Here is a 24,563-nt window from a genome sequence, read left to right on the forward strand (position 1 = left end):
CCCGCTCCTCCCCGGAGTGCTCGCAGCATCCTCTCATTCGCAGCGCCCCGGTCAGACCTGCTGACCGGGTGCGCTGCAATATCACTCCCAGCCGGGATGCGATTCACGACGCAGGAGGCGCCCGCTCACGATGCGCGTCCCGGCTCCCGTACCTGACCCGTTCCCCGTCTGTCTTGTCCCGGCGCGCGCGGCCCCGCTCCTTAGGGCGCGCGCGCGCCGGGTCTCTGCAATTTAAAGGGCCACTGCGCCACTGATTGGCGCAGCAGGCCTAATCAGTGTTATCACCTGTGCACTCCCTACTTATACCTCACTTCCTCTGCACTCCCTCGCCGGATCTTGTTGCCATTGTGCCAGTGAAAGCGTTCCCTAGTGTTCCTAGCCTGTGTTCCAGACCTCCTGCCATTGCCCCTGACTACGATCCTTGCTGCCTGCCCTGACCTTCTGCTACGTCCGACCTTGCTCTTGTCTACTCCCTTGTACTGCGCCTATCTTCAGCAGTCAGAGAGGTTGAGCCGTTGCTGGTGGATACGACCTGGTTGCTACCGCCACTGCAAGACCATCCCACTTTGCGGCGGGCTCTGGTGAATACCAGTAGCAACTTAGAACCGGTCCACCAACACGGTCCACGCCAATCCCTCTCTGGCACAGAGGATCCACCTCCAGCCAGCCGAATCGTGACAGATACATAACCAGTGTGCCTACAGCTGTTGCAAAACTAAAACTCTCAGCATGTACAGTCTGTCAGTGCAGTTTTGTAGTTTTGCAACAGCTGGATGTACCCCCCTCCCCCAATGTGAACGTACAGGGTACACTCACATGGGCGGAGGTTTACAGTAAGTATCTGGCTGCAAGTTTGAGCTGCGGCAAATTCTCTGCCTCAGCTCAAACTGCCAGCGAGAAACTACTGTGAACCCCCGCCCGTGCGACTGTACCCTAAAAACACTACACTACACTACACTAACACAAAATAAAAAGTAAAAAACACTACATATACACATACCCCTACACAGCCCCCCTCCCCTCCCCAATAAAAATGAAAGCGTTTGGTACGCCACTGTTTCCAAAATGGAGCCTCCAGCTGTTGCAAAACAACAACTCCCAGTATTGTCGGACAGCCGTTGACTGTCCAGGCATGCTGGGAGTTTTGCAACAGCTGGAGGCACCCTGTTTGGGAATCACTGGCGTAGAATTCCCCTATGTCCACCCCTATGCAAGTCCCTAATTTAGGCCTCAAATGCGCATGGCGCTCTCACTTTGGAGCCCTGTCGTATTTCAAGGCAACAGTTTAGGGTCACATATGGGGTATCGCCGTATTCGGGAGAAATTGTGTTACAAATTTTGGGGGGTATTTTCTGCTTTTGCCCTTTTTAAAAATGTAAAATTTTTGGGAAAACAAGCATTTTAGGTAAAAACATATTTTTTTTTACATATGCAAAAGTCGTGAAACACCTGTGGGGTATAAAGGTTCACTTAACCCCTTGTTATGTTCCCCGAGGGGTCTAGTTTCCAAAATGGTATGTCATGTGTTTTTTTTTTTGCTGTCCTGGCACCATAGGGGCTTCCTAAATGCGGCATGACCCCAGAGCAAAATTTGCTTCCAAAAAGCCAAATGTGACTACTCCTCTTCTGAGACCTGTGGTGCGCCAGCAGAGCACTTTTCACCCCCATATGGGGTGTTTTCTGAATCGGAAGAAATTGGGCTTCAAATATTGCGGGGTATTTTCTGCTATTACCTTTTTTAAAAATGTAACATTTTTGGGAAAACAAGCATTTTAGGTAAAAAAATGTTTTTTTTTTTTTAATTTGCAAAAGTCGTGAAACACCTGTGGGGTATAAAGGCTCACTTTATCCCATGTTACATTCCCTGAGGGGTCCAGTTTCCAAAATGGTATGCCATGTGTTTTTTTTTTTTGCTGTTCTGGCATAATAGGGGCTTCCTAAATGCAACATGCCCCCCAAAAACCATTTCAGAAAAACGTACTCTTCAAAATCCCCTTGTCGCTCCTTCCCTTCTGAGCCCTCTACTGCGCCCGCCGAACACTTTACATAGACATATGAGGTATGTGCTTACTCGAGAGAAATTGGGCTACAAATAAAAATTTTCTCCTTTTACCACTTGCAAAAATTCAAAAATTGGGTCTACAAGAACATGTGAGTGTAAAAAAATGAAGATTTTGAATTTTCTCCTTCACTTTGCTGCTATTCCTGTGAAACACCTAAAGGGTTAAAACACTGACTGAATGTCATTTTGAATACTTTGGGGGTGTAGTTTTTATAATGGGGTCATTTATGGGGTATTTCTAATATGAAGACCCTTCAAATCCACTTGAAACCTGAACTGGTCCCTGAAAAATATCGAGTTTGAAAATTTTGTGAAAAATCGGAAAATTGCTGCTGAACTGTGAAGCCCTCTGGTGTCTTCCAAAAGTAAAAACTCATCAATTTTATGATGCAAACATAAAGTAGACATATTGTATATATGAACCAAAAAAAAATGTATTCGTAATATCCATTTTCCTTACAAGCAGAAAGCTTCAAAGTTAGAAAAATGCAAAATTTTTTTACATTTTTCATCAAGAAAGGATACAAGTAACCACAAAAATTTACCACTATGTTAAAGTAGAATATGTCACGAAAAAACAATCTCGGAATCAAATGATAACTGAAAGCATTCCAGAGTTATTAATGTTTAAAGTGACAGTGGTCAGATGTGCAAAAAACGCTCTGATCCTTAAGGCCAAAATGGGCTTGGTCCTGAAGGGGTTAAAAAGGACAATTATTGGGATGAAGATTCTGCTGACAACCAAGAGTGACAGCTTAGGGCATAAAATGTGTCATTATAACATTATATAGAAAAAAAAGAATGTACGGTACATTCATTTGCACATTCCTTTTTTGTTTTTCGTAGAATTTGTAAAAAATAAACTTTATATTATAATTAATAGAAAATTTACAAAGCATATATTAATGTCTTTTGGTACACCTTGAAATAAAAATATTATACGAGCCATCATACAAGACATATTTATGTGTCACTTCTCTGACCTTCCCAAAATGTGTAGAAAACCGTCGGCGTGGTTTCACAGTGACTCTCTGTACTTTTGTGAAAAGCATTTCCAGGTCTGACCTGACATTGTGCTAGGTCTATGCATGCTGCACTGGAGGACAGACTGACTCACAGTGTGCCAGCATTAATAAATAAAAAACAAGTATCTTATAAACTTGCCCAAACGCCCACATTGAAAAAAAATACGAGAAAAAATCACTATATCAAATACCCAACGTGATTTTTCATTTTGAGATGCATGTAAAAAATGCCCCGATAATGGCAAAACAGCCTTGGGCACATGACGGGGGCACCTCCATTCTTATCTGTGTTTACCTGTCCTTGTATGAGCTAAAGAAAGCGTAAGGGTGTATTCACACTACAGTATCCTGTGCATATTTAATGCACAGAATTTGAAGCTGCAGATTTAAACTTGTGTTCAGTCAATTAGTTAACAATGAAATCTGCACCACAAAATCAGCAACTTCAAATCAGCAGCATCAAATATGAGCAGGATACTGTACGTGTAAATACACCCTGCTACGCACCACTTATCTTTAACAGAGCTGAATGGGTAATGGGACGCCGATGCCAGATTGACTGTTCATGCAAGCATCATGGCGATGAACGTGCACTCTCCCAATGCAGATCTCCACTGCATCGGAAATGTATGGCCACATCTACATAGAAATTGCTAATGCGCATGCCCTGTAGCTGTCACATTGAAGACTATGAATGAAGGAGATGGACAGAGCTGGGAGTTAGTCTGCATGCACCAAAATGCTCCCTCCTGTAAACCAGGACTTTACAATCAGGAAAAGGATATGGAGCTCTGCACAAGGACAGTCATCACTGCAAAATAGGATAACTAAGATAGCCCTTTTAAGAAGATTTCTCCAGATTGAGATGAGTGCTGTGATTCCTATCTGCTTTATCTGCATTATAATGGAGTCCAGCAGAGGGCAGTATAACTCTCTGCATAGTGCTAGTCCATGCAGGAGACTTTCTTCACTCAGTGATTATTGTATGCATTATTAAAATGGAAAAAGCATGGCGCTTTGCATATTCCCTCTTCCCAGAGTTCCCAGTGGAGTGCTTTTAGCTTATGAATCTCCACATGCCCTGTATTAACCCTTCAGACGCGCCGCGTCTGAAGCGAAAATAACACTAACCCGGCTGTTCAGTCGGGCTGTTTGGGACCGCCGTGATTTCACCGCGGCGGTCCCGAACAGCCCGACTGAATAGCTGGGTTAGTGCTTACAGGACACCGGGAGGGACCTTACCTGCCTCCTCGGTGTCTTCTCCGTTCAGGGATCCCCTGTATGGCCGGCGCTCTCCTTCCTCGTCGTCGCGTACGTGCGTCGGCGTGCGTAACAACGCGATGACGGCGACGGAGAGCGAGGATACCCGGCCGGCAGCAGAGACGTTCCGGAGCGACGGGGACACGGCGACAGCGATGGAGCGACATCCAAGGCAGCAGTGACGGGTCCGGAGCGGCGGGGACACGTGAGTATTACCTCCTGTGCAGTGGTCTTCAATCTGCGGACCTCCAGATGTTGCAAAACTACAACTCCCAGCATGCCCGGACAGCCAACGGCTGTCCGGGCATGCTGGAAGTTGTAGTTTTGCAACATCTGGAGGTCCGCAGGTTGAAGACCACTATTGGGTTCAGAGTCTTTATTTTTTTAGATTTTGCACCTATAAATTGGGTGCGTCTTATACACCGGTGCGTCCTATAGGGCGAAAAATACGGTACTCCTGTCAAGTTGGATCATGTAAAGAGAGACTGGCTTTGTTTATTTCAAACCACATAATTAGGGCACCCTAACTTCCACAGCATCTAACACATATAATAGAAAGTTCCCTGACTGTGTAGAGCTGTAGCACTGCAAAGTCCAGCCAGCCTGCAGGTCCTGTTGCCTCTCAAGTGGTGTTTCCCTGGGCTGTGCACTGGTGGTTTTGCACAAAGATAGTTAGATTAAATTTACCTGTAATTCCTACAATTTGTCACAACACTTTCTGAGATATGTAGAAGTCCATGTTACTTAACCCTTATCATCCAGGGACCTAATGAAAGTGTATTATATATTGATTTCTATAACCCTCATAAGAATATTTGCCATGCACGCTATTTCTTTATCAATAACATTTTGGGAGGACCCTGATGGCTCACATACACAACTGAATATTTAGTAATAATGTGGTTGTATTCTTTGAAGTTGTTCCCTTTGAAGTCTTCTATTGATGATTTAAAAATACTATGTACCTGAAGCCAGATGCTTATTAACTCATCTTTGCCAGATGGATTGTGAGGGCTATGGACACAATAACATGAAGATTAGTTCTGCAGACTTTATTTGGTTCCTACCTTACTTAGAAAAAGAAACCTTATGAGTAGTTACCCAAAGGCAGACATTCCCTAAAGCACCATTTATCTGAAGATCCAAACTGAACTCCTAATGGAATCCACATTTTAAAGCAAGATTTAACAATGATACTTAAAGCGAAATGGTCAATTTGAACACGCAATATAATCTGCTGCCATTATGTTATAGATCAGGATTAGCTGACCAGATAAATATATTGTGTTGTGTGAAAAGATTTCAGTGTAATTCTAAATTAATCGATTTAAAACAGAGCTCATTTCTTCTTTAAACCACTCCCCATCTGTCTCCAGGTTGGGTGTGGTTTTGCAGCTCAGCCAAGTTGGAGTCAAGTTGTAATAACACACACAACCTGGGGACAGACGTGGAGCTGTTTTTGAAAGAAATTGGCTCTGGTTTTATATTCCTAGATAACCCCTTTAAAGGTGTACTCTGCCCCTAGACATTCGCCGATGGGGACCCCCGCAATCACGTCTGCGACATCCCAGATATCGGGTGCATGGTGTGAACTTCACGATGCGGGGTGGAGGCTCGTCACGGTCACGCCCCGCTCGTGACGTCACGGCCATGCCATGCATGACTCCCACAGACTTGCATTGAGGGGGGATGGATGTGATGTTATGAGTGGGGCATGACCATGACATTTCGAGCCCCTGGCATTGCACCCGATGCTCTAAACGAATCACAGATGCAGCAGGGAGATCGCGGGGGTCCCCAGCAGCGATACCCCCGCGATCAGACATCTTATCCCCTATCCTTTGCATAGGGAATAAGATGTCTAGGGGCGGAGTACCCCTTTAAGTCCCTGCTCATTCTGGGCTTAGGATACAGTAGGTCTCTGCATGGATTCACAACTATATATTTATACAAGGAAAGCCGTCATTCACTGATGAAACTGCCCACCAGAGACCTAAACCCAGAATGAGCAGGAATGCACTTGTAGTAGTAGTCTCATAGTCAGGGATGTAGCCTGGGCTCATCACCTGGAGAGTATTAGGATGTAAAAAGTATGAGGGGGTCAAGGGACAAAACCAGATTTTGAACTACACATACTACACTGCTCAAATCAATAAAGGGAACACTGAGATAACACATCCTAGATCTGAATGAATGAACTAATCATATGAAATACTTTCATCTTTACATAGTTGAATGTGCTGACAACAAAATCACACAAAAATTATCTATGGAAATCAAATTTATCAACCCATGGAGGTCTGGATATGAAGTCACACTCAAAATCAAAGTGGAAAACCACACTACAGGCTGATCCAACTTTGATGTAATGTCCTTAAAACAAGTCAAAATGAGGCTCAGTAGTGTGTGTGGCCTCCACGTGCCCCTATGACCTCTCTACAATGCCTGGGCATGCTCCTGATGAGGTCGTCTCCTGAGGGATTTCCTCCCAGACCTAGACTAAAGCATCCGCAAACTGCTGTGGTGCAACGTGGTGTTGGTGGATGGAGCGAGACATGATGTCCCAGATATGTTGCATCGGATTCAGGTCTGGGGAATGGGCAGGCCAGTCCATAGCATCAATGCCTTCCTCTTGTAGGAACTGCTGACACACTCCAGCCACATGAGGTCTAGCATTGTCTTGCATTAGGAGGAACCCAGGGCCAACTGCACCAGTATATGGTCCCACAAGGGGTCTGAGGATCTCATCTCGGTACCTACTGGCAGTCAGGCTACGTCTGGCAAGCACATGGAGGGCTGTGCGAACCCCTAAAGAAATGCCAACCCACACCATTACTGACCCACCGTCAAGCTGGAGGATGTTGGAGGCAGCAGAACATTCTCCACGGCGTCTCCAGACTCTGTCACGTCAGTCACATGTGCTCAGTGTGAACCTGTTTTCATCTGTGAAGAGCACAGGGTGCCAGTGGTGAATTTGCCAATCTTGGTGTTCTCTGGAAAATGCCAAATGTTCTGCACAGTGTTGGGCTGTAAGCACAACCCCCACCTGTGGACATCGGGTCCTCATACCACCCACATGGAGTCTGTTTCTAACCGTTTGAGTGGACACATGCACATTTGTGGCCTGCTGGAGGTCATTTTGCAGGGCTCTGGCAGTGCTCCTCCTGCTCCTTCTTGCATAAAGGTGGAGGTAGTGGTCCTGCTGCTGGGTGGTTGCCCTCCTACGGCCTTCTCCACATCTCCTGATGTACTGGCCTATCTCCTGATAGCGCCTCCATGCTCTAGACACTACGCTGACAAACACAGCAAACCTTCTTGCCACAGTTTGCATTGATGTGCCATCCTAGATGAGCTGCACTACCTGAGCCACTTGTGTGGGTTGTAGACTCCGTCTCATGCTACCACTGGAGTGAAAGTACCACCAGCATTCAAAAGTGACCAAAACATCAGCCAGGAAGCATAGGAACTGAAAAGTGGTCTGTGGTCACCACCTGCAGAACCACTCCTTTATTGGGGGTATCTTGCTAATTGCCTATAATTTCCACCTGTTGTCTGTTCCATTTGCACAACAGCATTGTGTAATTGAATCAGTGTTGCTTCCTGAGTGGACAGTGTGATTTCACAGAAGTGTGATTGACTTGGAGTTACATTGTGTTGTTTAAGTGTTCCCTTTATTTTTTGAACAGTGTATATAGATACTCTAAGGACAAGGCAGAAGCAAAGTCAGGAACAAATTGGAGGTCAGGATCAATACTGAGACAATATCATTGTACAGGAACAGGAGCCAAAGAAGATGAACTGTGAAAAAGAACTAGAGCTGGAGTAGAAGAGGAAGTGCCCAGTTGACAGTCAAAGGCTGTTCAGGTATATTGGAAGTCATAGTCTTACAACAGCTGGAGGCACCCTGGTTGGGAAACACTGCAGTAGATAGTAACGTATGTAGGTAGGTCACTGTTTCCCAACCAGGGGGCATCCTGTTACAAAACTACCTAACTACCTTGCTACATAACTTCACATCTAACTACCTACCTACATACCTGCCTGGCTAGTTACCAACCTACATACCTGATTACCTAAGTACCTACATAACTGCCCTTTTACTAAACAAGGCACTTAGTAGGGGGGTATTATTATAGTTTGGTGTCCTACAGATGTGGAGATGTGTAGAGGTAGGAAGAGTACTGGAAAAATGTGGAGTCTAACATGTTTGTCCCGCAGATGCTGAAGAAATGAAGTTTTGGCTGGAAGAAGTGATAATGGTAGTCTGATCTAGGTGAAGAAGAAAAGGGAAGAGGACACCACCAATCAGAAAAGACGTTACCTTTGAGTCCCTAGATGTAACTTTATGGGGACATTCACATGTGTGTATTTTCTGCTGCAAGTCTGCTGCAGATTTGATTCAGTAGATTTTGCTACTCAGACTTCAATGGGTAGCAACATCTGCAGTAGATAAAATATGCCTGTGTGAACGTATCCTTAATCACTTATATGGTATACAGATCCTGTGTACTGCTGGTGTATACTTTTATATGGTCCTGTATAAAATCACTTATAAGGTATACAGATCCTGGGCAAAGCTGGTATCTACCTCTATATGTTCCTGTGTATAATCACTGTCACGATTCGGCTTACAGGTTGTGGATCCACTGTGTCAGCGAGGGATTGGCGTGGACCGTGCCGGTGGACCGGTTCTAAGTGGCTACTGGTGTTCACCAGAGCCCGCCGCAAAGCGGGATGGTCTTGCTGCGGCGGTAGCAACCAGGTCGTATCCACTAGCAACGGCTCAACCTCGCTGACTGCTGAGAAGGCGTGGGACAGAAGGACTAGGCAGAGGCAAGGTCAGACGTAGCAGAAGGTCGGGGCAGGCGGCAAGGTTCGTAGTCAATATGGATAGCAGGAGATCAGGTAACACAGGCTTGGACAACACTAAACGCTTTCACTGGCACAAGGCAACAAGATCCGACAAGGGAGTGCAGGGGAAGTGATGTGATATAGCCAGGGAGCAGGTGGAAGCTAATTAAGCTAATTGGGCCAGGCACCAATCATTGGTGCACTGGCCCTTTAAGTCTCAGAGAGCTGGCGCGCGCGCGCCCTAGATAGCGGAGCCGCGCGCGCCAGCACATGACAGCCGGGGACCGGGACGGGTAAGTGACTTGGGATGCGATTCGCGAGCGGCAATGTCAGTGCAGCGCTCCCGGTCAGCGGGTCTGACCGGGGCGCTGCAGGGAGAGAGACGCCGTGAGCGCTCCGGGGAGGAGCAGGGACCCGGAGCGCTCGGCGTAACAATCACTTATATAGTATACAGATTATGTGTACAGCTGGTATCTACCTCTATATGTTCCTGTGTATAATCACTTATATGGTATACAGATCCTGTGTACAGCTGGTATCTACCTCTATATGGTGAACGTATGTGGGAATATTGGTCTTTTGTATATTTGATTTTATTCAGCAACAATATAGCCGTATTAGTAAGTGTTAATGGTGATCATCTTCATATGGATCGATGGAGGGTTGGCCATAAAAATTATTCTTCAGGTAGGCCCAAAGAATCTCCATCCAACAACTGACAAGTACATTATACTACTGTTTGTTCTCTCCCACACTAACATAAGATAACAAAAAAATTATTCAAAAGCAAAATAAGCCAAGCAACCTTGATGTATTGATAGTAAATATATGTGACAAGAAGAAAATGATTCCTACGGATGTTCCGGTGGAAAGATTTGGCTCTTCTTTCTTGTAGTTCTTTATCTGTGCAGCCTTCTCACCAGATGACGTGGCTTCATGGTTTTCAGAAGGAAACTTTTGAAAGATGTAAACACTTCAGGAAGCCTGGCTGTAGATGTTTCCCTTGGGTCTGTCCATTGGAAAAGCTGTGTTGAGATGTTTTCATCTGGACATAAATGTATATTCTCTCGGACCATTGTGATAGGAATATTTCCATCAACTTTAGAATTATATATGAGTTTTGGTTCTTGCAGAGAGTTGGAATAGTCATCGCTGGTGACATGTGGTGGCATCATAGCCTTTGAAAAAATTACCCTATTGCTTTCTATTATCTCCATTTTATTTTTTGTCTTTGGGGTTTGTAATTTTGATTTTGGAACCTTCCCATCTTTCTTTATTCCAGGCTCTAGGAAATCGGTTTCTTTCTTTAATTGTAGTGGTATACTATTCTTTATTTGCTGAGAAGACTTATATATGCAGACTTCAGGAGATAAGGTCTGTATAATTTTTATTATTCCAATATGTAATAAGTTACCTATTGGCAAATCTGTCTCCTCTTTGTAGGGTCTCTTCCATCTTTTAAAATTCGTTTTTAACATTACCGTATTGTAATTTCTCTCTTGAATGGGCGTTAGTGCATTTATTGCTATATCATTGAAGCAATATCCCATAGTTGGAATGGTCATCTTAGATCTTTGAATTTGGTTGTTTACAGTTAAGAAGTCAGAGTGTACGTTTAGACATAAGGGTCCTAAACTTAGGACGTGGGTGTCATTCTTGGTTCTTGGGATGAGTTCTGACCCATTATTATTGATGTTTTCTTTAGAGGCATTGATGCTTTCCTTTCTTGTAGGTAATTTAGCACTTTCATTATACATCTGCACTGACTTCTGAACAATTTCAGGGAATGTCATTGTTAAATTTTCAAAAAATTTTCTGAGGAAATGTATTCTGAGTTTTGAAACATTTATGACTGACCATTTTTGTGAAGAAATTGTTTGTTCTTGGTTTTCAAGTCCTGGCATGTTTATCATTTGCCCAGATTCCTGGGTTCCTTGGGAATTGGTGGAAACTGGTGGCACAAGCAGTTGGTTAATTTCTTTGAACTTTGTTTCATTTAGTTTTAAATGACCATCAATTGTCCTCTTGTAAGTAGATGTGGCTTTAGTGCTCTTGCTTTTTTTCATTTCATCTGTTTTCACATTAAGCGCAGCTGATTTAGAAGTCAAGGTATCTCCAGTGGTCACCTTAAATACATTTTCTGGTGGTACAGATCTTCCTAATATACATTTTTTGATGGACCTTTTCATTGTTGCTGATTTTAAAGCCCCACTGGTCTGTACATTGTGAATGTTAAGGGATTGACCTTGACGCAAAGATGGTTCTACATAGCGAAGACATTCTGCAGAACATAAACAAAGAATTATCTTTTTTTTTCAATTGAATTTTCAGTAAAATTTGGTAATTATTCTAAAGGAACTTAAAATGATTTGTATAAAATAAATACATTTTTTTCGTTTATATGCTGCCATAACATCAAAACCAATGACAGGGGATAAGAATGAGATTAGTTATCTTGTGATTATGGTTCCTCTCAAAGGGCAAAGGGTGGGATATATTAGTGTGGTGTCCCGGTACAGTATTGCATACAGTACCTAGTGTAGAGGTCCCCAAATTCAAAGTAACAGTTCAGGTAGGGTTCCTCAGATGGGACAGCCCCTAGTCGCCCCTCCTAGAGTCTATCTCTAACGTTAATATAAATGTATATATTTAATAATTATATGTATTCTATAGTAATGTATAGTATTTACCTTGTTCAGCGTCGCAGGACCTTTGGTCATGTGACCATGCTAGTAACCTCTATGGTATGTTGTAGGACCTTAGGAGGTCCTTGGGTCACATGTTACCCACAAATCTCTGTAATGGTGAATGACATCAGTATGGACCACTTAGCGTTAGTCTAGCCCCTGCCCATATAAGCGAGCTGCATCCAATTATCGCTCTCTGGGGTTGCTGCTCTCGTGGATGCCGGACTAACAGGATGGTGCTACGCAACTTTCAAAGACACGCTAGGCCTCAAAACCCTCTGGCCTCAGCGGAACTAAACCGTGAGTTCAAATCCTAAATCCCTGCTTATGCTAGCGTCACTACTGGACCGCAACTAACCCCTAAATCCAGTGGAGCATTGCATAGTACTAAAAGACTCTTAATGCTAAAGTCCCAACCTTTGTCAATCTCCAAGGAAAGCTGTTGTTATTGCTCAGAGACTGTTGTATTATTGAAGCTCGCAGAAAACCTTCAGTAAAAGTTAATGCTGTTTCAGAAACTCTCCGGTTGTGGACAATCTATACTTTTTATCTACCTCCCTATCGCTCTTGGGAAGGGTGGCGGTAGTAAAAGCGTTATTGAGGAACCCTCACTGTGGCATCACGAATAGCAAGGGTTAACAAGCACCCTTTAGGTGCTGCACAGCTACACTCCCCATACCCTACACCCCCAGGCTATCACATTAGGTAACATGTAAACAGTCAGTTCTTGAAAGGAATGTGTTGGAAGCAGAATTATGGGTAAACGTAAGAATCTTTGACAAGGGATAAATGATGAATGTCTCCAAAATGGCAGCTCTTCTGCAGTGTTCCCTATAGTGCTTAGCAGCTACCAAAAATTGATCCAAGGAAGGAAAGCCAGTGAACTGACTGCAGGATAATGGGCACCTAAGGCTCAATAATGTGTGCTTGAAGGAAAGACTATCCTAAGATTCCACAGTCAATATTCTGCAGCACAAATTGCTCAAAAAGCAATGCTAGTTATGATAGAAAGGTGTCTGCAGGCACAATATGTCAAATCTTGCTTCATAAGGGGCTGTTTAGCCACGAACTGGTCATAGTGCCGATGCTGACTCCTGCCTATCAACAAAACTGCCTAAAATTTGCACATGAGCATCAAAACTAAACTATGAAGGACTAGAAGTAAGTAACCTGGTCTCAGGTGAGAGATATTCAAATGCTGGGCTCTAAAAGCTGTACTGTAATTCTAAACGTATTCATACATGTTAAAGTTAGTAAAAACATTTTTTGGGTAATATAATATTGACTGAACAATTATTTTGGTTGATGGATGACAGACATCATCATCTGATCTAGTCAATAGTCCACAAATGACCTTTCCATAAAAGAATGTTTCCCAAAAAAGATCACTGATCTCTGATTACGACTGTATCCAGGTTTTTGGCTTAAAGCCATGGTCTTCTGCGATTTTCAGTCTGGATCAAAAGCCGTATACAGTCAGAAAATGAGCCAACCTGAGTCACTAACTGAGGCTCATTGAAATGAATGGTAAAACGAGATGTGAATGCACCCTTAGATGGAAGTGGAAGTAGTTGATGGCTAACCAACAGCTTCAGTCAACAATTGTCTGATAAATCATCACTTTGAGAAAATCAGCCATAAACATTTCAGTCTATTTTGGGTAGAGTTGTTCAAATTTGTCTAAAATGATGAACGACATCAGGCAAAGGATGTATTGGAACGTTCTGAGAACATTCTTTCCTGAAGGAACATTTGTGGAGGAAAGATCATTGGTCAGTTTAATGATTGTTCCTTATTACATTTCACACAATGAACGATTACTTTGGTTAAAGTGGTCCATTTGCATCTACTATAGATTAATATGTAAGTCTGGGTTCACATATTTTTCTGCAGTATTGTGTTTAAAATGTTCAGTGAATCCTATTCTATTCCCATTCCATGACATGGCAAGGTGCTGTATTGGTGTATTCTTCTTTATCATCCTTAAAAGGGGTACTCCGCTGGCCAGCGTTTGGAACATTTAGTTCTGAACGCAGTGTGCGCGCTGCGGGGGTCGGTCATGCCCCTCATGACACGCTCTTTCAATGCAAGTCTTTGAGATGGGGCCTGGCAGCCGCCACACCCCCTCCCATAGACTTGCATTGAAGGGGCGTGGCTGACCCCCGCAGCTCGAATGCTGCATTTGGAACTAAATGTTCCAAACGCTGGCCAGTGGAGTACCCCTTTAAAGGTTGTGTAGATAGTTAAACTATATTTAAAAAAAAAAGCATCATTAAATAGAATACCTTTGTTTTTGCAGGTTATGCAGTTCATAAACTGGAGATTAGTCTGCATTAGGAAGAGATTGTGGAGAAACATTAGCTTATATACATACAACACTATATATTGTGTTTAGATATACTGTATAACTCCACTACGTGGCATTACGATTCTAATAGGAAAGAACTTGAAATCTATAAAATGTTGTTTGTAATGTAATTTCATTCGTTATTTCATTCACATATCTAGATTTCAGAAAATGGAACAATTTTTTCAAGGTTTTATTTACATGTTATGCTACATTTTCCATACAGTGGCCTCTGTAGGATAGATTTATGCCTTCATGTAGTTTAGCAAAGGTGGACACACCAAATGATTGTCCTGCAGGGTTCCTTTTTTTAAATGGGGTTGTCTCCATGAGACAAATGTTTTATATCCTCCAAATAATGGAGTGGTTGCAGATCTGGGCACTCAGGGCATCCATAGACTGACTGGGGGAGATTTATCAAAACCTGTCCAGAAAAAGGCCTCCTGAGACATAACCGAAATGTGCGCCGTGGCCGGAGAGGTGCGGTGGCATTTTTAACATGGGTAAGAACTGTTTATGAAGTGATGTTGGACAATAGAGCTGGTTTAGACATCTTTGCACTTGCACTTGTCCAGACTGGGGAGCATTGAATGTGTTACCCCTGTAGAGCTAGCAAATAGCCATAGCTGGACTATTATAGCATTATTTATTCCCACCAGTGTCCATTATATGAGATAAACCGCTTAGCACCTTTCTCCTGTGTGCACTTTATCCAGTGTTGTGGATTTTTTCACCAAACACCAATTTTATATATGTTTTGTTATACTTGCAAACTATTTTAAATATGTTTTCCATTAAATATGTTTACCATTAAAAATTTGCAGTGGGAAACATGCTGCTAACTGGTAATGAAATCCGTCCATGTGAACAAGCCCTAAGGGTACATTCACATCCACTGTGGATTATGTTGCTACCCATTGACTTCAAACTGTGCAGCTGAAAATAAACAAGCGGAATTCCCACAGCGGGAAATCACCAGTGGATTGTGTACGTGTGAACACACCCTTAGGGTACGTTTCGACGAGCAGATATACAGCGTATTTTACGCTGTGGATCCGCCGCTGAAGGACCTCTGTATGCTGCTTTACATGTGCCTGCTCAGAGCGGCAATATGCCACTACGTGCAGACACACTGAAGCGATGTGGGAGTTGCCGCGCATGCGCGGTGTACTCGCACACATCGCGGCCGCTCCCCCTGCTCTATGAGCTAAGCCAAGAGCTGCCGCGATGTGCGAGTATAGTGCGCATGCGTGCGACGACTCGCACACCGCTTCAGTGTGTCTGAGCAGGCACATCTAAAGGCATGATACAGCGGTCCTTCAGCGGCGGATCTGCAACAAAATACGCGCTGTAAATCCGCTCTTCTGAACGTACAGTATTTTGTACAGATTTGATGTGCTGAATTTCAAGCTGTGTTCAGTCATTTAGTTCACATTGAAATCTGCAGCAGAATACTGGATGTGTGAATAGACCATTAAGGTACAAACATTTCATTGACAATGTCTCTCTCTCTCTCTCTCTCTCCTCTCTCTCTCGTGCTCTCTCTCTCTCTCGTGCTCTCTCTCTCTCTCCTCTCCTCTCCCTCTCTCTCTCTCTCTCTCTCTCTCTCTCCTCTCTCTCTCTCTCTCTCTCTCCTCTCTCTCTCTCTCCTCTCTCTCTCTCTCTCCTACCTTTCTTGTGGTCTTCTCGGATAAGTAGGCCCATACAAATAGTTTGTAGATGATATTAACTGCTATGAAGAAGAAGGTAACTGGATCATATATTAAGACTTTTTGGATGTTATTAAGGATGTCAGTGATCACATTTGATGGACATTGCCCCATTTCCAGTTTACAGTTGATGCTGAAAAAGAGATTTATTCATGTAGTTAAGCACCTAACACATTATAATATACTGTGGGCTTCCTAAATATGGCAGACCTTGGTATCACGAGTAGTTAAAATCCCAACTGTTCATGTTATGATCAGATCTATTAGCTCTATCCTTTGTTTACCTGGAAAGCTAATACATCCCATAGCATGTAAATTTACAGAAGTGGAAAAAAATGATTTAACCCCTTGAGGAGACAGTGAATTTTCATTTATGTATTAAGTGACCAAAAATAAGCAATTCTGGTGTTTTTGTATGTTTACACAATTCACTATGTGGTTTCATTAACATTATATTTTTATAAGTCTGATATTTTAGCACACGACGATATCAAATAAGTTTTTTGTTTACATTTTTTTTTTTTTATTGGAAAAGGAGGGGGGATTTGGATTTCTATTAGGGGAGAGGTAAATGTATGTCCTGGTGCCAGGGCATACCAGGATGTACATTTATGTCTATTGCCCTTATGGGGTTGATAAAAGTAACATTTTTAATAAAAGAAAAGTGTGATTTCTTTTTTATTAATTCCTCCTCCAGCAGTGGAGGTGGGAGGGATTCCCTGACCTACCTCTGATGTACTACAATCAGTGGGATGACTGAGGGAGCCCCCTCCTTAACCATCTAGATGCCATGGTCACTTTTGCCTGCAGCACCTAACAGTTTAAACTGCCTGGATTGCAGCTGTCTATGATCCTGGCAGTTGCTGCAGGAGCCAGGCTGTGTATTACCTCCTACTCTTGCTGCTGATCCTGACAGTGTATGGACCGCACTGGTGAGAGCTCCAAGATGAAAATGCACATCATGGAGCAGTAACTTCACAGCTGACCATAACATACCTTCATCATGAGTGGTTAAATAAAAACTTTTTTATATAACTTGATATTTTGTTTAACCTGTTAAGGACCATGGACGTACGCGTACGTCATGGAGAATTTGGTCCCTGCCACGCGCCGGGTGGGGACCGGACCGGGGTGACTGCTGATATCGATCAGCAGGCACCCCGCGCAAATGCCCAGGGGGGTCATCAGACCCCCCCATGTTGGCGATCGGCACAAATCGCAAGTGAATTCACACTTGAGATTTGCGCCTATTCTGGGTCATACGGGTCTATGGTGACCCGGAATATAAGGGGGATCGCGGTTGTCTAAGACACCCACGATCCCCCTGAAGGGATAGGAGTGAGGTGGCAGGGGTGCCACCCCTCCTATCCCTGCTATTGGTCGTCAAAAGCGACAACAAAAACAGATCGGGGGGCGGGGGGGTTTACTTTCATTTTCCCAGTTCTGCCCACCCACAATAGGCGGGGCAGAATGGGGAAATGACAGAGGACCGGGCACCGAAGTCTACTTACCCTTCGGCGATGGCAGCGGGACGCGATCGGTGGTGGCAGCAGATGGCAGAAGAGGGCGGCTATGCGGCTCCCTGGATCATACGGAAGCCGGTGAGTTGCCTAGCAACATTTGGAGGGCTACAGTCTGAGACCACTATACGGTGGTCTCTAACCTGTAGCCCTCCAGATGTTGCAAAACTACAACTCCCAGCATGCCCAAGGAGTTGTAGTTTTGCAACAGCTGGAGTGCCACAGTTTGGAGATCACTTTGCAGTGATCTCTATATTGTAACCCTATAGATCTTGCAAAACTACAACTCCCAGCATGTCCACATAGCAGTTTGCTGTCTGGACATGCTGGGATTTGTAGTTTTGCAACATCTGGAGGACCACAGTTTGGAGATCATTGTGCAGTGGTCTCTAAACTGTGGACCTCCAGATGTTGCAAAACTGCAAATCCCAGCATGCCCAAACAGCAAACAGCAGTCTCGGCATGCTGGGAGTTGTAGTTGCGTGCCTCCAGCTGTTGCATAACTACATCTCCCAGCATGCCCTTCGGTGATCAGTACATGCTGGGAGTTGTAGTTTTGCAACAGCTGGAGACACACTGGTTGGAAAATACTGAATTAGGTAACAGAACCTACCTGATGGTTTTCCAACCAGTGTGTCTCCAGCTGTTGCAAAAGTACAACTCCCAGCATGCTGGGAGTTGTAGTTTTGAAACAGCTGGAGGTTTGCAGGGTACAGGGTACAGGGTACATTCACACGGGCAGGTTTACAGTAAGTTTCCTGCTTCAAGTTTGGGCTGCGGCAAATTTTTTGCCGCAGCGCAAACTCCTAGCGGGAAACTCACCGAAACCAGCCAGTGCGAATGTACCCTAAAAACACTACACTACACTAACACATAATAAAGAGTGAAACACTACATATACACCCCCTTACACTGTCCCCTACAATAAAAATGAAAAACGTTTTGTACGGCAGTGTTTCCAAAGCGGAGCCTACAGCTGTTGTAAAACAACAACTCCCAGCATTTCCGGACAGCCACTGACTGTCCAGGCATGCTGGGAGTTTAGCAACAGCTGGAGGCACCCTGTTTGGGAATCACTGGTGTAGAATACCCCTATGTCCACTCCTATGCAATCCCTAATTTAGTCCTCAAATGCGCATGGCGCTCTCTGACTTCAGAGCCCTGTCGTATTCCAAGGAAACAGTTTAGGGCCACATATGGGGTATTTCCGTACTCGGGAGAAGTTGCACTACAAATTTTGGGGGGCTTTTTCTCCTTTTACCCCTTATGAAAAGGAAAAGTTGGGGTCTACACCAGCCTGTTAGTGTAAAAAAAATTACATTTTTACACTAACATGCTGATGTTGCCCCATACTTTATATTTTCACAAGCGGTTAAAGCAAAAAAAGACCCCCAAAATTTGTAACGCAATTTCTCCCGAATACGGAAATACCCCATATGTGGGTGTAAAATGCTCTGTGGACGCACAACAAGGCTCAGGAGTGAGAGCGCACTATGTACATTTGAGGCCTAAATTGGTGATTTGCACAGGGGTGGCTGAATTTACAGCGGTTCTGATATAAACGCAAAAATAAATACCCACATGTGACCCCATTTTGGAAACTACACCCCTCACGGAATGTAACAAGGGGTATAGTGAGCCTTAACACCCCACAGGTGTTTGAAGAGTTTTCATTAAAGTTGGATGGGAAAATGAAAAAAAAAAATTCTCACTAAAATGCTGGTGTTACCCTAAAATTTTCATTTTCACAAGGGAAAATAGGATAAAAGCCTCCCAAAATGTGTAATCCCATTTCTTCTGAGTAAGAACATACCCCATATGTGGATGTAAAGTGCTCTGCGGGTGCACTACAATGCTCAGAAGAGAAGGAGCGCCATTGGGATTTTGAAGGGAGAATGTGTCTGAAATTGAAGGCCATGTGTGTTTAAAAAGCCCCCATAGTGCCAGAACAATGGACCCCCCCCCACATGTGACCTCATTTTGGAAACTACACCCCTCACATAATGTAATAAGGGGAACAGTGAGCATTTACGCCCCACAGGTGTCTGGCAGATTTTTGGAACAGTCGTCCGTGAAAATGAAAAATTAAATTCTTCATTTGCACAGCCCACTCATCCAAAGATCTGTCAAACGCCAGTGGGATGTAAATACTCACTGCACCCCTTATAAAATTCTGTGAGGGGTTTAGTTTCCAAAATGCGATCACATGTGGGGGGTCCACTGTTCTGGCACCACGGGGGGCTTTGTAAACGCACTTGGCCCCTGACTTCCATTCCAAACAAATTCACTCTCCGAAAGCTCAATGGCCCTCCTTCTCTTCTGAGCATTGTAGTTCGCCTGCAGAGCACTTTACGTCCACACATGGGCTATTTCCATACTCAGAAGAAATGGAGTTACAAATTTTGGGGGTCATTTACTCCTATTACCCCTTGTAAAATGCAAAATTTGGGGGGGAAATGCAGCATTTTAGTGGAAAAAAGAAAAATCATTTACACATCCAACTTTAATGAAAAGTCGTCAAACACCTGTGGGGTGTTAAGGCTCACTGTACCCCTTGTTTCTTTCCTTGAGGGGTGTAGTTTCCAAAATAGTATGCCATGTGAGGGTTTTTTGCTGTCCTACCACCAGAGGGGCTCACTAAATGGGACATGCCCCCCAAAAACCATTTCAACAAAATGTTCTTTCCAAAAGCCAAATGTGACTCCTTCTCTTCTGAGCATTGTAGTGCACCAGCAGAGCACTTGACGTCCACACATGGGGTATTTCCATACTCAGAAGAGATGGGGTTACAAATTTTGGGGGACATTTTCTACTATTACCCCTTGTAAAAATGTAGAATTTGGGGGAAAAGCAGCATTTTAGTGAAATTATAATTTTTTTTTCATTTACACATCCAACTTTAACGAAAAGTCATCAAACACCTGTGGGGTGTTAAGGCTCACCGGACCCCTTTTTACGTTCCTTGAGGGGTTTAGTTTCCAAAATAGTATGCCATGTGTTTTTTTTTTTTTTTTGCTGTCCTGGCACCATAGGGGCTTCCTCAATGTGACATGCCCCTCCAAAAACCATTTTAGAAAAACTCACTCTCCAAAATCCCATTGTCGCGCCTTCCCTTCTGAACCCTCTACTGCGCCCGCTGAACACTTTACATACACATATGAGGTATTTCCTTACTCAAGAGAAATTGGGTTACAAATTTTAGGAAGATTTTTCTCCTTTTACCCCTTGTAAAAATTCAAAAACTGGGTTTACAAGAACATGCGAGTGTAAAAAATTTAGATTTTGACTTTTCTCCTTCACTTTGCTGCTATTCCTGTGAAACACCTAAAGGGTTAACACACTTACTGAATGTTATTTTGAATACTTTGAGGGGTGCAGTTTTTATAATGTGATCATTTATTGGGTATTTCTAATATGAAGGCCCCTCAAATCCACCTCAAAACTGAACTGGTCCCTGAAAAATTCAGATTTTGAAAATTTTGTGAAAAATTTGAAAATTGCTGCTGTACTTTGAAGCCCTCTGATGTTTTCCAAAAGTAAAAACATGTCCACTTTATGATGTAATCATAAAGTAGACATATTGTGTATGTGAATCAATATATAATTTATTTGGAATGTCTGTTTTCCTTATAAGCAGAGAGCTTCAAAGTTAGAAAAATGCTACATTTTCAATTTTTTCATCAAATTTTGGAATTTTTCACCAAGAAATGATGCAAGTATCGATGAAATTTTACCACTTACATAAAGTACAATATGTCATGAAAAAACTATCTCAGAATCAGAATGAAAGGTAAAAGCATCCTAGAGTTATTAATGCTTAAAGTGACAATGGTCAGATGTGCAAAAAACGCTCTGGTCCTTAAGGCCAAAATGGGCCTGGTCCTTAAGGGGTTAAAGAGGACCTGTGACCTACCCCCAGAAAATGATCAATAAATACCTTAGGGTGCCCTTATCACACGCCTTTTTACAGTTTCTTGATGTGCCCTCCTGTTCCCAAATATGAGTGTTTATATTTCGTCTGACAAATCAGGGAGTAAGTCAAATGGGCGTGAACGTAATTTTAATAATAGGAGTGACTAATGGCTGGGATTATACAGTATAGTAATTGGAGATATTTTACATAGGAATAAATAATCCAATTTTTTACAAGGTGATTAAAAATGTATACAAAATTTTATTAACTACTTGCTCAGAAAGGGTGAACCATACCAACTCTAAATAATGATGAAATACATACTAGGAATAGCTGTTGAGCTCAGCAGGTCTGTGGCCTTTTTCTGTTCCTCCATGATAAGCAATGTTGTACAGTAGTTGCTACTTGCGAATGTTATACCCATGATGTCAAGTAAGTATCCTGCCACAGGTCACAATGATACATTGTCCTTGTAAATTAAATGGGTTATCCAGCCCTATATAAAATATAGCTTTATTATTGTATAATGAAATCTAATACAACACTGTCAGTGAACAGAAGAATTCCCTTAAACATCGAGAGGCAGTAAATCCATAGAGAGTAATACTTCTTACAAGTGTATCTATTTCAGGACATTATCTGCAAGCTAAATAGATCAGCAGCAGCACAAATCTTATTCATGTCCTGATAGTTTGCTTCAATGTATCAGTCTAGGTAAAATGTATCAGGCTGAAGTTCAAACTATTTAACCCACAGGGAATTGCTTACTGAATACAACTGCAGGAATGTGTCAGCTGTGTGGAGTTTTACGTTTGTGTCAAATGTCATCCCCATCACTGACAGCAAACAGAGATATAGTGGTTGTCCAAAAGTTTTAAAAATGTAAAGTTTTTTTTAATTTTTTTAAATAAATTAATAGAGTTTACTCTATTAAATCCCTTGCCACTCTGGTGCTTTGGTGGTCCCCACCAGTCTTTGTTTACTTTTTCTGCAGCAATTACATAAACCCCCCAGACCACTGCAACCAATCACTGTCCTTAGCTTTTGTGTGCTATACATGCTAGCATCACTGCTGAAGAGACTTTCCAAGCTCAAATCTTATTGAGGGTCTATAGATAAGGTGGATGTACACTATAGATGAATGACCTGCACCCTAAAAAGGACATTGCAGCTTAGATCAGATTGTAAGTACAATGAACGAATGCTTGGCCAACACTTTTCTAAAGTCTGTGGCCAACATTCACACCACAGCTACTGCTCAATTTTATATCAAGACAGGAAGGCTTCACATTATGCATTTTATCTCTCTTTACTGAACTCAGCAGCAAAACATTTAGTATGGAATACAGAGCAAAAAACTTTTGCGTAACCAAAATGCTATTAACATACAGTAACCAATCACAGTAGAGGCTATGCGACATAAGATGATGTAACTGAAGCTACGCCTCTTTCTTTGCTGCTTAGAATGTTCCTTCTACTCCCTCTGACAATTTTATATCAGCAGATGATTCTACTATGCCTGTACCTATTCCTAAATCATCTGCCTTGAAGAAACGTATACTAAAGGACGACCCTCCTTTCCATAAATTAAAGGGGTACTCCGCCCCTAGACATCTTATCCTTTGGATAGGGGATAAGATGTCAGATCGCCGCGGTCCTGCTGCTGGGGAGCCCTGGGATCCCCGCTGCGGCACCGCGCTCTCATTACAGCACAGAGCGAGTTCGCTCTGTGCGTAATGACGGGCGATACAGGGGCCGGAGCATCGTTACGTCACAGCTCATCCCCTCGTGACGTCTCGGCCCGCCCCTTTCAATACAAGTCTATGGGAGGGGGTGTGGCAGTCATCACGCCCCCTCCCATAGACTTGCATTAAGGGGACGGGCCGTGATGTCACGAGGGGCGGAGCAATGACGTCACGCTGCTCCGTCCCCCGTATCGTCCGTCATTACGCACAGAGCGAACTCGCTCTGTGCTGTAATGAGAGCGCGGTGCCGCAGCGGGGATCCCAGGGCTCCCCAGCAGCGAGACCGCGGCGATCTGACATCTTATCCCCTATCCTTTGGATAGGGGATAAGATGTCTAGGGGCGGAGTACCCCTTTAAGGAAAGGGATCCCTAAAGGGACCGGTCAAGATACCTCTGATGGCTCTCGACCCCAGTGGCATCTCCAGCATTCATATTTAGGGGGGCACATGGAGGGCCAGTGACAAAAGTGGGGGGGGCAATTTTAAAACGTGTGTGTGAATGTGTATATATATATTTTTATTTTTATTTTTTTATTTATATATATATATATATATATATATATCATAAATAAATACACACACACTGTGCAGAACATATTTAATTAAAAAAAATGTAAAAAAATGTCATTTAAAATCTTCATTTTGCCATAGATTTTTGGGTAAAATGACTGGTTGTGCAAAAAATAAGCCATCATATGGATTTTTAGGTGCAAAATTGAAAGGGTTAGGATTTTTAAAAGTTGAGGAAAAAACAAAAGTGTAAAAACAGAAAAACGCTATGTCCTTAAGGCGTTAAAACTTTTGGACACTACCATCAACTTTGATAGCGGCATCTAAAGTGTTAATGTCAAACATCAGCCTGATTGGTGATGTCTGGCATTAGCTGAGGGTTCTAGCTAATGATTTATACAACACAGTGGGAGCAGGCACTGTGCGTACACAGACGCCTTGTGTCCTTAGGGCTCATTTACATGGATGGATCCCCAGCATATTTTATGCGGCGGATCCCCCGACAATGGACCCTACAGTGCTGCCTCCATCTGTGCCTGCTCAAAACAGCAATCCTCCGCTATGAGCAGACATGCTTTGATGTGTATACTCGCACACATCGCGGCTGCTCTTGGCCTAGCTCACAGAGCAGGAGCGGCCATGATGTGCACGAGTATACAAATCAAAGCGTGTCTGCTCGTAGCGGAGGATTGCCGTCATGAGCAGGTACAAATGGAGGCAGCACTGTAGGGTCCATTGTCGGTGGATCTGCAGCATAAAATACACTGTGGATCCACCCCTGAATGAGCCCTTAGGGTACGTTCACACGTACAGGATCTTCTGTATATTTTCTGCAGCTGATTTTGCTACCTATTGAAGGTAATGGGTTGCAAAATCAGCTGCACAAAATATGCAGCAAAAATATGCAGCTGATCCTGTACATGTGAATGTACCC

At 43.3% G+C, this 24,563-nt stretch overlaps 1 protein-coding gene across 3 annotated transcripts; it reads right to left on the bottom strand.

Annotated features, from left to right (window-relative positions):
• Nucleotides 1–9,800: 9,800 nt before the first annotated feature.
• On the bottom strand, nucleotides 9,801–16,827 carry LOC130366867 (uncharacterized). Of its 3 annotated transcripts, none has more exons than XM_056569234.1 (4): nucleotides 16,670–16,827; nucleotides 15,903–16,074; nucleotides 14,171–14,213; nucleotides 9,801–11,479 (listed from the first exon to the last, which is right to left on the bottom strand). In XM_056569234.1, exons 1-4 carry the CDS (start codon nucleotides 16,720–16,722, stop codon nucleotides 10,098–10,100), a joined length of 1,650 nt encoding a protein of 549 aa, XP_056425209.1. In that variant the 5' UTR covers nucleotides 16,723–16,827; the 3' UTR covers nucleotides 9,801–10,097. The 3 variants fall into 3 exon arrangements, with proteins under 3 accessions (XP_056425209.1, XP_056425208.1, XP_056425210.1); XM_056569233.1 differs by having other exon boundaries at nucleotides 14,171–14,216; XM_056569235.1 differs by lacking the exon at nucleotides 15,903–16,074 and having other exon boundaries at nucleotides 14,171–14,216; nucleotides 16,670–16,742.
• Nucleotides 16,828–24,563: the final 7,736 nt, after the last annotated feature.

The sequence above is a fragment of the Hyla sarda genome, chromosome 4, assembly GCF_029499605.1.
Source record: "Hyla sarda isolate aHylSar1 chromosome 4, aHylSar1.hap1, whole genome shotgun sequence".
NCBI classification, from domain to species: domain Eukaryota; kingdom Metazoa; phylum Chordata; class Amphibia; order Anura; family Hylidae; genus Hyla; species Hyla sarda.

Coding starts and splice junctions, on each gene's coding strand:
- LOC130366867 (XM_056569233.1), bottom strand. CDS start 16,722: ATGGTTAAGGAGGGGGCTCCCTCAGTCATCCCACTGATTGTAGTACAT. Junction 16,075..16,669: donor CTGATTGTAGTACATCAGAG/GTAGGTCAGGGA, acceptor TCTCTTTTTCAG/CATCAACTGTAAACTGGAAA. Junction 11,480..14,170: donor CATAACCTGCAAAAACAAAG/GTATTCTATTTA, acceptor TATGTTCTGCAG/AATGTCTTCGCTATGTAGAA.